This window comes from Electrona antarctica (genome assembly GCF_951216825.1).
Source record: "Electrona antarctica genome assembly, chromosome: 21".
In the NCBI taxonomy this organism is placed as follows: Eukaryota; Metazoa; Chordata; class Actinopteri; order Myctophiformes; family Myctophidae; genus Electrona; species Electrona antarctica.
In genome coordinates this window covers 22,351,070-22,364,366 of record NC_136802.1, presented here as the reverse complement: position 1 = coordinate 22,364,366, position 13,297 = coordinate 22,351,070, and the positions used below count along the sequence as shown (strand labels likewise).

General features: G+C 40.1%; 1 protein-coding gene across 1 annotated transcript in view; it reads right to left on the bottom strand.

The window, feature by feature from the left end:
• The window catches only part of LOC306914499 (type II inositol 3,4-bisphosphate 4-phosphatase-like), a 37,068-nt gene extending 29,018 nt beyond the window's left edge, over positions 1–8,050 (bottom strand). Inside the window, exons 1-7 of the mRNA XM_079491548.1 lie at positions 7,924–8,050; positions 3,357–3,562; positions 2,992–3,050; positions 2,175–2,393; positions 2,047–2,094; positions 1,802–1,908; positions 1,526–1,636 (exon numbers count right to left, since the gene is read on the bottom strand). Coding sequence (XP_079347674.1) covers positions 1,526–1,636; positions 1,802–1,908; positions 2,047–2,094; positions 2,175–2,364 — 456 coding nt within the window. The 5' untranslated portion in view covers positions 2,365–2,393; positions 2,992–3,050; positions 3,357–3,562; positions 7,924–8,050. The remainder of the gene's footprint in view (positions 1–1,525; positions 1,637–1,801; positions 1,909–2,046; positions 2,095–2,174; positions 2,394–2,991; positions 3,051–3,356; positions 3,563–7,923) is intronic.
• Between the last annotated feature and the right edge of the window lie 5,247 nt (positions 8,051–13,297).

Below are 13,297 nucleotides of genomic sequence, written 5' to 3'. Positions count from 1 at the left end.
GCAGGAAGTACACAAACATTTCAACTGAATTAAACAGTACAGCCTGAGGGTGTGTGTGTGTGTGTGTGTGTGTGTGTGTGTGAGAACCAGGTCAACATCATGTTGAAGAAAATCTCTAGAGCTACAGAATTAGAATCACTCTGTTGCTATGATGATAATCAGAAGCTCAGGGATTAACCACACACACACACACACACACACACACACACACACACACACACACACACACACACACACACACACACACACACACACACACACACACACACACACACACACACACACACACACACACACACACACACACACACACACACACACACACACACACACACACAATGAAGACATCCACATAGCTTTAGCATGTTTTCATAGCCTGTTTGTCTGTCGTTAAAACGATAGTTCATGGACAACCATGTGTCTGTGTGTGTGTGTGTATCTGTCTGTATCTATCTGTAGTACCCTACCTGTCCAGAGGGGGTGCTTTCCTCATTTCTCCAAGGAAACAACCACTCAGGAAGCTGAAGCTCCATGATGTTTCTTGCCCTCTCCTCCGACTCCCCCTTTCCTCATTAACATCTACCTCCTGCTTCATCCACTTCCTCTTCCTCTTCGCGTCTGTGTCAAATCACGTCTTACACAATTATGATGAAATAGACCAGTTATACAACGTGGTAGCAGTACGCCTCAGACCAAACGATGGAGAAAGAAAAACACTGACCTATGAACCTGTGATGTGACATTAAAACCGATTCTGAGACGGTGGAAAAAACAATTAATTACACAGCAAAACACAGTCCTACTGTCTGTCCTATGCCAGTCTATCTACACTACAGTATACAACTCCTCATAAAACACGAGAGAACCACTTCATTTATCTGATCTTTGATGTTTAGTCTTGGATCCAGCAGACCTCTCTCTCTCTCTCTCTCTCTCTCTCTCTCTCTCTGAGAAGCAAGAATCTTTTCAGAATAGAAAACAACACTTGAAAATCTCAAATTCTTTAAGATAAAAATAAAAATTCCGTCCACACGATCGTGTACAGTGTATCTGTCTTACAGTCTGTCTGGTTGCATGTCTGAGTCTCTCTCTGTGTTCAGTTCTCTCTCTCTCTCTCTCTCTCTCTCTCTCCCCTGAGCAAACGTCCCCCTCTGTGTCTCCTCCTACTCTTTTCCTGCCGGTAGGATTAAGTGATAGCCGGAAATGTGGAGATTAGTGGTCGGGGTAAAATGATTATATCAACATTATGCATTGTCCATCTGTGTGTGTGTGTGTGTGTGTGTGTGTGTGTGTGTGTGTGTGTGTGTGAGTGAGTGAGAGATACTGCCTCAGTTAGTTTATAAGCTGTAAAATCTGTTAGAGATAAATTAATAAATCTCTCCCTTTCAATCTCTTCTTTTCTCTCTCTCCATTTCACTCTTTCCGTTTGTCACTGTCCCACTCAGCTAACCTGATCCTCGCACGCATGCACGCACACGCACACGCACACACACACACACACACACACACACACCGCAGTACATACTGTGCTGTGGTCCTTGATGCTGAACAGCGTGACTTTGATCCTGGTGTGCAGAAACAGAGGATAGCCAACAGGAAAACACACTCCTGTCAGAAACACTGCCTCCCTACGGGCCTGGAGAACGAACACGCATGCACGCACGCACGCACGCACGCACAATATATGTTAGACACAACACTACGTTTTGCAATATATATAGCACATATGTGGGGTATAGAAGTCAAGGTGTGTGTGTGTGTGTGTGCGTGCGTGCGTGCGTGCGTGTGCGTGCGTGCGTACCTCCACCGTCTCAGTGCAGCAGTACTGTTTAAGTGAGTGTGTGTTTTCATCCACGACAGACACCTGAACCTGAACCCTGGCTGCAATGGCAACCAGGCCTCTGCACTCTGACAGAACCAGGAGAGACAAAGACAGAGACAGACAGAGAGCACATTTTAAATTCACACTTTAATGGTTTCCTTTTGAAAATAATCACAAATCTTGTAAAGACTACAGCTACTATACGTAAGCTTTATCAGACTGACCCAGGGACAGATCCAGTGGGGAAACTTTAGCAGCAGGATTGTCTCCACCTGGTGGCCAGACAATGACATAAAATCATCAGCAACTGTGACCAGTGGTGGAAAAAAGTACTCACATTCTTTATGCTGACCTGCATTTGCCTTGTCTTCCATGCAGCCGGTGGTGTGTGTGTTGTGTGTGTGCCAGACAGTAGGGTGTGTGTGAGAGTGTGTGTGTATGAGCGTGCGCAGGTGTGCGATGCGACGACTCAGGCTCTCCGTGTTAGCCGTGCCCAGGGCGACCATCCAGGACGCACACTCCTGGGGGGTGGACACGCCCATGTACAGAGACGGATCTCCATTCTCGAACCCTGCACTCATTCGCGAGCACGCACGCACGCACGCACGCACGCGCGCACACGCACACACACACACACACACACACACACACACACACACACACACACACACACACACACACACACACACACAATTGCATTGAGGCTACATCTACAACAAGACCATGATTGGAGACGTTAACATACAGTAGTCCATAATGTCTTGATGGATGCTAACATTAGCATTTTGTTTTTAGTGCTGTTACTGTTGTATAATGTCTTGTGCACACTGCCAGTCAGGTCAGGTTTTACTGTCTTGTGGAACACTGCCAGTCAGGTCAGGTTTTACTGTCTTGTGGAACACTGCCAGTCAGGTCAGGTTTCAGGCAGAGATCCAAATTGGAGTCACGCTGTTCCCATGTGGATCCAGAGAAGCACATGATTTGATTTTCAAACATCATTCAATGCCATTCTTGTCAAAACAATGTGGGGAAAACACTACTAAACCATGCAAATGCATATCGATATGCATGGGAAAAGTGCTGCATTTCAAAAGAACATTTTAGCTTGAAGAGGGTATAACACTGGTATGTTCCCTATGTACTCTCCCCTCTTTCTCTCTCTCTCTCACCTGTTTCTTCATGATGAACAGCAAGTTCCCCCTCAGACGACAAAACCTCTCACGGAGACCTGACAGACAGACATACAGTGTTATGTAGGCTATACATTGTGTGATATTTATCTTTTGTTTTGATTTGATTTTTGTTTAATATTTTGGTGTCAGCGTGTTGGCACAGGAAATATAATGTATGTCTGAATAATCCCATGAGGGATGGGCTGCGAAAGGCAAATGAAATCATTCATACAGACAGACAGACAGACAGACAGACAGACAGACAGACAGACAGACAGACAGACACCATCACTATATCGATACCCAGTAGCTATCAGAAAAGGAGAAAAAAAGGCACAGAATAGAATGGAATATAGATGTACCAGTTTGGTTCGGTCCCACTCTGAGCGTTCCTTCTCTCTGGAAGTTTCCAGAATGTCCTTTAGACAGAAACACCAGCTGTCTGCAGTCTACCCTCATCTTCCTCATATTTTACCATCCTCCTCCTCCTCCTCCTCCTCCTCAGTACTGCAACAGGTCACCTGGTGGTGACCTTCATCACCATCTTCATCATCGTCACGGTCATCATCTATATTTCAGAAATAATTCAGGGCTGGGCAGTGGACAAGTAGGCTGGAGGAACGAGCCCTTGAAAAAGTTTGGAAACCACTGCTATAGCTGAATCAGCTATAAGCTGATATTTAATTATACTCAGCTTTGTTGTTTATTTTGTCTTTTATTTGTATAAGCACAGGCGATATTGAACTATATCAGTCTTTATCATCTTGCTAAATATTCTACAGTGAGTCAGTGACTTCTTGTTCCTTACCTCACTTAACTAGACCTAGAAGGCTATCACTTAACCAACCTCAACTGACACAATAAAGGGGTATAGAAAAAGATATTGGCTACGTTACGTAACTGCCAGTAAGAGATGAAAAGGAACGTTTAATATCCACACTGACAAAAACAAGAATAATAATAACGTGAAAAAGAATCTTTTCCATCTGTTCAGCACTTGGAAGCTGATTTAACCTTGAAAGTTGATACAAACAATTCATACATGTGTCCCTCTCCCAACATGTGTTGTGAGTGAAAAGCTGTCTTGGAACAGCTAGAAATCGTCTAGTCTAGTCACTGGAAGGGGGTATCATGCACCCCCCGGAATTATACTTCTAATCAGTGTTTTCTTATTGGAAAAAATGTGCTGAAAATGATGAGTTATGATAAAAAGTTGTCAAAATGTCCCACCTACCTCAAAACCCCCTTTTAGGTATATGGCTCTGGCGAAATTGTGTAAAGGCAAATATTAATTCACTAAAATTACATAAATAGACATGGTGGTCTGAAATTGGTCATGGAGTATCTTGACACATAGGGGTAAATAGCAGAACAGGATTTGGTTGGTTGCTACCATTATATTCTTAAATATGACCCACATCATCCTCAGAAACACACAAAAATATGGTGTCCGCTTGACTAATAACAACAAAGATGGTTATTTTCCAACACATTATGGTGAGTATCACTGCCTCACTTGTATATAGAAAACTTCCCATATCCCTAAGCTTCAATTTGAGCCCAAGATAACCTTTCTATCTTGTAAATTACTCTTTCTGTCCCTAAAATTCTGAACTATACCTCAAATCGGTGAAAATTGTATATTCAGTCAGTTTCAGCTATACATTTGGAATGAATGATTGAATAACTGAGTTTGAACTGACTCCACATTATGGAATATTTCTTGAATAAGCCATGTTAAAAAGTTGGCAAAGTGTCCAATCTACCATTGTTATGCAAATGAGTTATGAAACAATCGATTTTCACTATATCTCAGCCAATATTGCACTTAAATGAACAAATAAGGTGTCTAGACCTATGTTTTGAGGGTCAACCGGTCAAGGATCTCAGTGAAACTATTCTTAAAGTGACCACATGTGCCCGTGGCATGCTGGTGTACAAATCAGTGCTGCCATTACAATAAAGTCACATTTATACCAAGTAAGAGATACCAATATTGCATATAACTTTTACAAATAAGGTATCTAGACAGGTGCTGTGCATTTAAGCAAGCTTTATAATTTAGAATATACTGTAGCATAACATCAAAAACTAAAAACATTTTTAGTATGAACAATAGTATACGGCAGTATACACGCTATAGAATGGCCTGCAATATGCAGTACAAAATTCAAACAGTCACACAATCCTGTAACAGTATTCCATCCTATTACTATACACACACAAAGGCAAAAATGTAAACAGTGTACAAACAGTGACCACCCTAGCCTGCACCATAAAGAACAAAATGCACAAACGTCACATTAATCAGTCATCGTGTTCATAGAACTCATCAGTCTTCTTTGTCTTCTTGTCCATGGTCTCCAATGACAAGGATTTTCAACCATCTCTGCCCTTCATATGGTTTTGTTTTTACCACAATAGCTTCATCAGCTCGCTTGTATAAGGCGATGGTTCTCTTCAGAGCAGAGTAGCATGGAGGAAGACGAGCCAGGTCAACTTTAGATTTAAGAAGTGAGTTTGTCATTTGCCCCCACCATTGTCCGCAGCAACTTGGCACGGGTGACGTCCACTGGGGCGGCGGTGGCTCAGGGGTAGAGTGGCTGGATGGTAACCGCAAGGTTGCCAAAACCCGGGCTCCCCCAGAGTTAGTGTCGAAGTGTCCTTGAGCAAGACACTGAACCCCTAACAGCTCCCGATGTGCAGGTTGGTGCTTTGCATGGTTTCCGCTGCCATCAGTGTATGAATGTGTGTGTGAATGTGTGTGTCTATGTAAAGCGCCTTGGATAAAGGCGCTTTATAAATGCACCATTTACCATACTGAAGACTCGCAACTCTGTCCATACAGCAGACAGATGAATTGCTCCAACTATACTAATTAAGGATCTGTTCCATATAGTGTAGCACAAGGCACATTTGAAGGACCCCCATAACCCTTACAGGTCCATTTGGTTCCATTTGTACATTCAGAGTTGCACACCCGTAAGGGGCCTTGCATATCAACAGCTCAGTGGCCTTGTGGTCAGAGCGTTTGCCTTGAGACTGGGAGGTCGGGGTTCGATCCCCGGCCGGGTCATACCAAAGACTCCGAAAAATGGAACCCAGTACATCCCTGCTTGTCCCTGCTTGGCACTCAGCATCAAGGGTTGGATTGGGACCCTGATACATACTAGCGTCATGTCCAGGGGGTGTACTTGTACATCAAGCTGCCTCCTACTACAGAAACAGGAGATAGGCTCCTGCCCTATGGGCCTCATGGCTCTGCAAGGCTTACAGGTCCATTTGGTTCCATTCTGTACACACAAGTTACACACCCGTAAGAGGCCCTGGATATCATCAACAGCTCAGTGGCCTTGTAGTTAGAGCGTCCGCCCTGAGACTGGATGGTCAGGGGTTCGATCCCCAGCTGGGTAATACCAAAGGGTTGGATTGGGGTAAGTCCCTGCATACTAGTCATGCCAGGGAGTGTACTTGTTAGGCTCCTGCCCTATGGGCCACATGGCTTGGCTTGAGCTATAGAGCTATTTGAATTGTGAGTCTTCAGTGAAACAGTGGTGGGAGCAGATGACAAACTAATTTCTAAATCTAAAGTTGACCTGGCTCGTCTTCCTCCATGCTACTCTGATCTGAAGAGAACCATCGTGTCTTATACAAGCGAGCTGATGAAGCTTTTTTGGAAAAACCAAAACCCTATGATGAAGGGCAGGGGGGGTTGAAACTAAAGAGTTTTTTAATCCAGTGTGTCCTGCGGTGCAGTCCTACCAACCTCACTGGTTGATCTCCTTGACACTGTCTGGAGAGCATGGACAAGAAGCCGACGAGATAGAGGAATTGATTTAATCGGCACTGATTTGTACACCAGCATGCCACGGGCACATGTGGTCACTTTAGGAATAGTTTCACTGAGATCCTCGACCCTCAAAACATAGGTCTAGACACCTTATTTGTTCATTTAAGTGCAATATTGGCTGAGATATAGTGAAAATCGATTAATTTGATAATGGAGGCACTCATTTGCATAAAAATGGTAGATGGGACACTTTGCAAACTTTTTAACATAGCTTATTCAAGTAAGAAATATTCCATGATGTGGAGTGAGTTAAAACTCAGTCATTCATTCATTTATTCCAAATGTATAGCTGATACTGACTGAATATACAATTTTCACCGATTTGAGGTATAGTTCATAATTTTGGCGACAGAAAGAGTAATTTACAAGATAGAAAGGTTATCTTGGGCTCAAATTGAAGCTTGGGGATATGAGAAGTTTTCTATATACAAGTGAGGCAGTGATACTCACCATAATGTGTTGGAAAATAACCATCTTTGTTGTTATTAGTCAAGCGGACACCATATTTTTTGGTGTTTCTGAGGATGATGTGGGTCATATTTAAGAATATAATGGTAGCAACCAACCAAATCCTGTTCTGCTACTTACCCCTATGTGTCAAGATACTCCATGACCAATTTCAGACCACCATGTCTATTTATGTAATTTTAGTGAATTCATATTTGCCTTTACACAATTTCGCCAGAGCCATATACCAAAAAGGGGGTTTTGAGGTAGGTGGGACATTTTGACAACTTTTTATCATAGCTCATCATTTTCAGCACATTTTTTCCAATAAGAAAACACTGATTAGAAGTATAATTCCGGGGGGTGCATGATACCCCCTTCCAGTGACTGTACTAGTCTGTCTAACAATAGTTTATTCATTCACTTGTTCTAATTTACACTGAGTACACTGAGGCAAAAAAGGACTAATAACCTCAGTCTAATTAGATAACGTTTTGGATCAGTATAGTGGCTGTTGACATTAGTAGAACACCACTCAATGACGACAATAACAAACAGACGCTAGATACATATTAGAATACATGTCAATGTTGTCAGTTGATTTATATGTGTAATAATGTAATAATTCTTACCTGGGACAGATAATAAATGAAGTAATTCTACATGAACAACAACAACAACGCTGTAACGGCCGGGGTCGGAAGTTGAAAGCGAGTCGAAAGCTACAGTCTCACGAGATTGCAACTCCTTCACAATTACCCGAATCAACCACCAGGTGTCGTTAGAACACCACTTTGACAGCTGTCAAACACAGTTGAACAGTCTGGCTAGCCAAATGAAATGAAATGAAATGAAATGAAATGAAATGAAATGAAATCTATATTTACCCAGGGTATCTGGGCTAAGCTCAAGAACTTGTTTCCAGCCAGGCCCTGCTCATAGAACACATTTCATCGTAGTGGTTGATGCCTTGTTCAAGGGCATTTCAGCGGTGGTAATTTTAACGTGTCGGACGGCTGATTCGAACTGGGAACCTTCCGGTATCTAGACCGCGCCGCTATCCGTTCGGCCACCGCTGGCTAGTTTAGCCTCTGCCTCTGCTGGCGACACATACATGTTCAGCAGACACTGGATGGCATACTTCACATGGCCAGCAAGGAAGAAGTACTTCATTCAGTGTGCTCCATGGGAGAGAAGGTGACAAGTTAAAGGAATATTTCACTTTCAAAAAAACTTTTGGTCATTTTATCGTCTACTCAGGCTTATGTGAACACCCCGGGCAGTTCTTAGTTGCTTTATTCAGTAATTAGATATTTGATATTCATGATAGATTCATCAAAAACACCTAAACTAGTTTCTGTTTGATTGATTGATTGATTGATTTATTAACAGTTTGCAGAATTACAGTACATTTCAAGTACAACTAAATAAAAAAACTGTTAACAGTGAGTGGACGACACCATAAAGCATTACACTTGTTTACAATAGGGCCCACCATTTTCAATTCATCAAAACATTTAGAGACGTACGAATATACACAACTAGTAAAAAAGAAATCATCGTAGGAGGTAAAAGGGAAAATAAATATATACAGTGAGGGGAAACAGGGGTGGGTGGGGGAAAAGTTGAAAGTGAGTCTGACTGATACGTGTTCATTTATTTTTAATAATTATTTTGGTAGAGAACCTCCTGCAGCTCCAGTTGCCCAACTCCTCCTCACAAAATCAAAAATAATTGATCAACAGAAAATAGGTCGGGTGTTTTCGATGAATCTATCATGGTTAAAATGGAGTTTTAAGTTATAATGGGTTTGTATAGGAAGGGGGCGGGCAGCTAAAATAAATATCACATATCTAAATAGGCCTACTGACTGAAGCAACTTAAAAACTGTCTGGGGTGTTCACATAAGCCTGAGTAGACGATGAAATGACCAAAAGTTTTTTTGAAAGTGAAATATCAGTTTAATATCTTTGGTCTCTAGTCTGAACAAATGTCCAAATAAAAGTGTCCAAATACCAGTGTTATTTTATAAGCAATTAGGCTACTGCAATGTAGACTAGAAATACTTTGTATGTATAAGTAAAAGTCAGGAATTCAAAATATTGGTATGAAAATGTAGGCCTACTTAAAGACAAGTAGGCCTACTAAAAGTAGAAGGTAGGCCTACTCATTGTGTATGTCATGTGAATGTCTCATTTCAAGTTTTCAACACACAATACAGTTTCAGTTAGTTATCCTTTATTTTTTCAATTGTTTATTTTATTTGGTTCAGTTAACTTTTTTTTTCATTGTTGTATGATGTTATATTTGTGTATCTTAACTTATGCCTTTGTAGGGCTTAATATTTAAATGTATTTATTCTGATTGTATGTTTCTGTGGATATGCTATCTGTTCTGTATCTTAATTTATGCCTTTGAATGGTATGTTCAATGTTCAAGCAATAACTCTGTATATTATGCAGTATGTTTTGTTTCTGTTTCTATGAATGGAGCTGATATCGAAAGAGTCACAGAGTATAAATATCTTGGTATTTGGATTGACGAGAGACTTACTTTTAAACACCACGTAGAGGTTCTTGCTGGCAAATTGCGATAGAAAATTGGTTTCTGTAAAGCAGGAAGAGAATCGTTGAGCCAGTGTTCCTGTCTGTCTTGGATTATATATGGACATATAATCTACAGACATGCAGCAGCATCCACTCTTAAATCCTTAGACTCTGTTTACCACTTATCAGTCATAGATTCATCATGGGTGAGTTATTAACTTATTATAATGGTGCTCACCATTGTATTTTATATTACACGGTTGGACGGTCCTCCCTGGAAGAGAACGCGAACACTGCACTGGCATCTGTTCTTGTATACTTGGAGATTAATTGTCCTATAGCTACATCTCATCATTGCAGGAATGGGCCTCTGGACCCTACCGCCACACCGGATCAAGTCATTTCCTCACATTCAAGGTGACCTTGGTATATCTGCTTTTAGCTTCTGTGGACATATGGAAGGAGCTTAAGAATACATTTAGGTTAAGACTACATTGAGGCCTGTTCAGGTCATGAACAGGCCCCCCATCAGACACATTTTACTGTGTACTACTACTAGTTAGGATTATACTTAGTTATTGCCGTGGCTGTTGGGCAAAGTTTTTTGATCTGGGTTAACAACATGACCTTTGGTGTGACTTTGGTCGTGTCATTATAGGTGCCAAAATGCCAGACAGGCCCTCACATACAAGCCATAAGTTCTTAAGACTTTAATAGGCTACCCAGTACAAGTTCTACTGGCAAAATGGCCGCATGAGAACTGAAAAGGCCCTCTGGTCAACCTGGAGTAAAATGGTACATTTATATAGCGCTTAACTTTCAGTTCAGCATCTTGCTCAAGGACACTTCGACACTAACTCTGGGGGACCAATACCTGGGCGTAACCCTCCACACCTGCCTTGAATTCATCCATTTATTTTAGTTGGAGTGCCAGGCCCAGCTGGAGGCTCCACACCATGGCATGGAGGATTAAAGTGGTTTAAAGAATATGCTTGGGTTGCTATCAAGTATCATCATCACTGTTGATCTGTGAACGTGAAAGACCACAGACGAATGAAAATTCCGCTGGCTTATGCTTGCTATGGGACGCAGCATCTTAGAACGTAAATATTTGGGAATCGCTTTTTAGACCAAAATGTAAGCTTGTCTGATAGGCCTATATCCAAACGTTAGTATTTCGCTGATCAAAAGTATGTTTTGGGTGTATTAAATTACAATTTGTATCTGCTTGATAGGCAAGCTGTGACGACAACCTTGGACTGCATCAGCTGTGTGAGGTGGTGTGTGCAATGACATGTTACAGAGATAGATGAAATGTAATGTAATGTGTTGAGTACAAGGAATGGGCCTGTAAAGGATTAAGTGACAGTGTCGCGAAGCCAGTGCCAGACTATGTGTTGGAGCAGTTAACAGCTCATAAACATCTGAACTAGAATAGTTCACAGCTCATAAACATCTGAAATATGACCATGACTACAAAAACAAAAAACACAAATCAAAACCCACAAACAGTATCTAAAGTTGTCAAATTGAAATTGAGAGCCAGCACTCACTGCACTTCAGGAGGGATCTTCAGTACATTTTAGTGAAGATTAGTACGTAGTAGAAGTATAATAGCATACACTGGAAATACTCAAGAAAAATAACTTCTTCAAAACCAACTTTATTTAAAAAACAAACAAACAAACAAAGATAAGTGCTAGAATAATGCTATGCATGGGTTGGGGAGACATCTTAACTAGACCCATCAGTAAATAATGTATCTGACAAGACATGCAGAAAATATAATGACTTTACCAAATGAAGAAACCCAGCACCGTGCCAATTATACTATATTTACACCATATAGCCACTGGCGTGGAAGTAAACCACTTAGCTATAAGAAGCACTTCCACATAAGTATCATGTGAGTGTGAAGTATAATTTTACAAGTTCATTAATATATCCCAATGTCAACAGGAATGAAAGGACCTTGAAACTACTACTTTTACTTTCGGCATACTATGCAATTAACACCTAATATATAAGTATGCTGGGATGGTTGACATAGAACCCATTGTGGTGGAGTTCAGAGTTCCATTTGCTGGTGAGTGAGACTTTCATCCGTCCATAGTCAAATTAATGTTTTAGAAATCTACTAGATATGTTACACTAAGCTATTCATTTTTTATCATTACTCTGTGCCACATACAGTAGCCACAGACATGACCCGACATTACACATGCAGAAGGATTTATGTTCTATTGTACAGATTTAAATGATTGATTGTGTATTATTTTATTCATAGTGATATGGTTTTAGGCCAGATTGGAATTTGCTTTTGTTCATCAATTTCTAATTAGACATTTCAATTATGTTATGATTATGATTATAAATAATAATTGTCATTGTATTTGTTTTTACCAGATACTTTCTTATTCGTAATCAAGTCATTATTGGAAAGAGTTATAATTCTTATTTTAAAGTAACACTGTATTTGTACAGTTTGTGCACAGTAACTTAGTCTACCCACCTCTGAATGTAACCTTAATTCATACAATGTAATCAAAGTGTAAGTAAAAAACTCTAGCATTGCTTCAGTACAAAAAAGAAAGAAGAAGAAACTTGGTGAAATTAAGACTTGACTAAAAACAGAATGGGAAAGTACCATTTCATTGATTTCCAAGGTTATAATAGTTCTGGATTTTTCATTATAGTTTAATTTTAGTTAGTTTTGACATTTGATATTAGAGCGGTGTGCTAGTTTTTATTTTTGTGAAAACGCTTAGTATTATAGTTAAATTTTGTATTAGTTTGTGTTTTTTCATACTTCAAAAGATTCAAAAAGGTCAAAATAAGTAGGCTATTGTGTAATAAAAACTCAACAAAAGATACCATTTCAAATATATATTCAGTTACTGTTGGTAATGAGAAAAACTAAGCGCATTTTGTCTATAATTCCAGTTCATTTTACTTTGTTTTGTAAACACACAATACAGTTTCAGTTAGTTATCGTTTATTTTTTAATTGTATTATTGTTTTTAGTTCAGTTCAGTTTTTTGTTTTGTTTTTTTCAATTTCAGTCTTTGTTATTTCTTTCGTTTTTGTTTAACTATAATAATCTTAATCCTTGCATGTAAATAATAATATTGTAAATTATTCTCTTTTCAGATGTGGAACTAATGAGACATTTAAAAACGTCTCTCTTAAGTGGTGTGTGGAAAGACTGAACATTGGGAAATTAGGATTTATATTCAATTGAATCAGGGGTCATCAACATGCCGGCTTGTGGTGGTTATTTTCCTCAAAACATTTATGTTTGTATTGATTTTTTTGCCACAGACATAGAAAGTGAGTGGTCAATAATATTATCCTAACATAAATACTAACATACTAGTCTAGTGGACAGACTGGACACGATGGAGAACACAGGCTATGTTTTTAAAGAGGGAGAGTGGTTAGATCTCATCCCGTTATATTA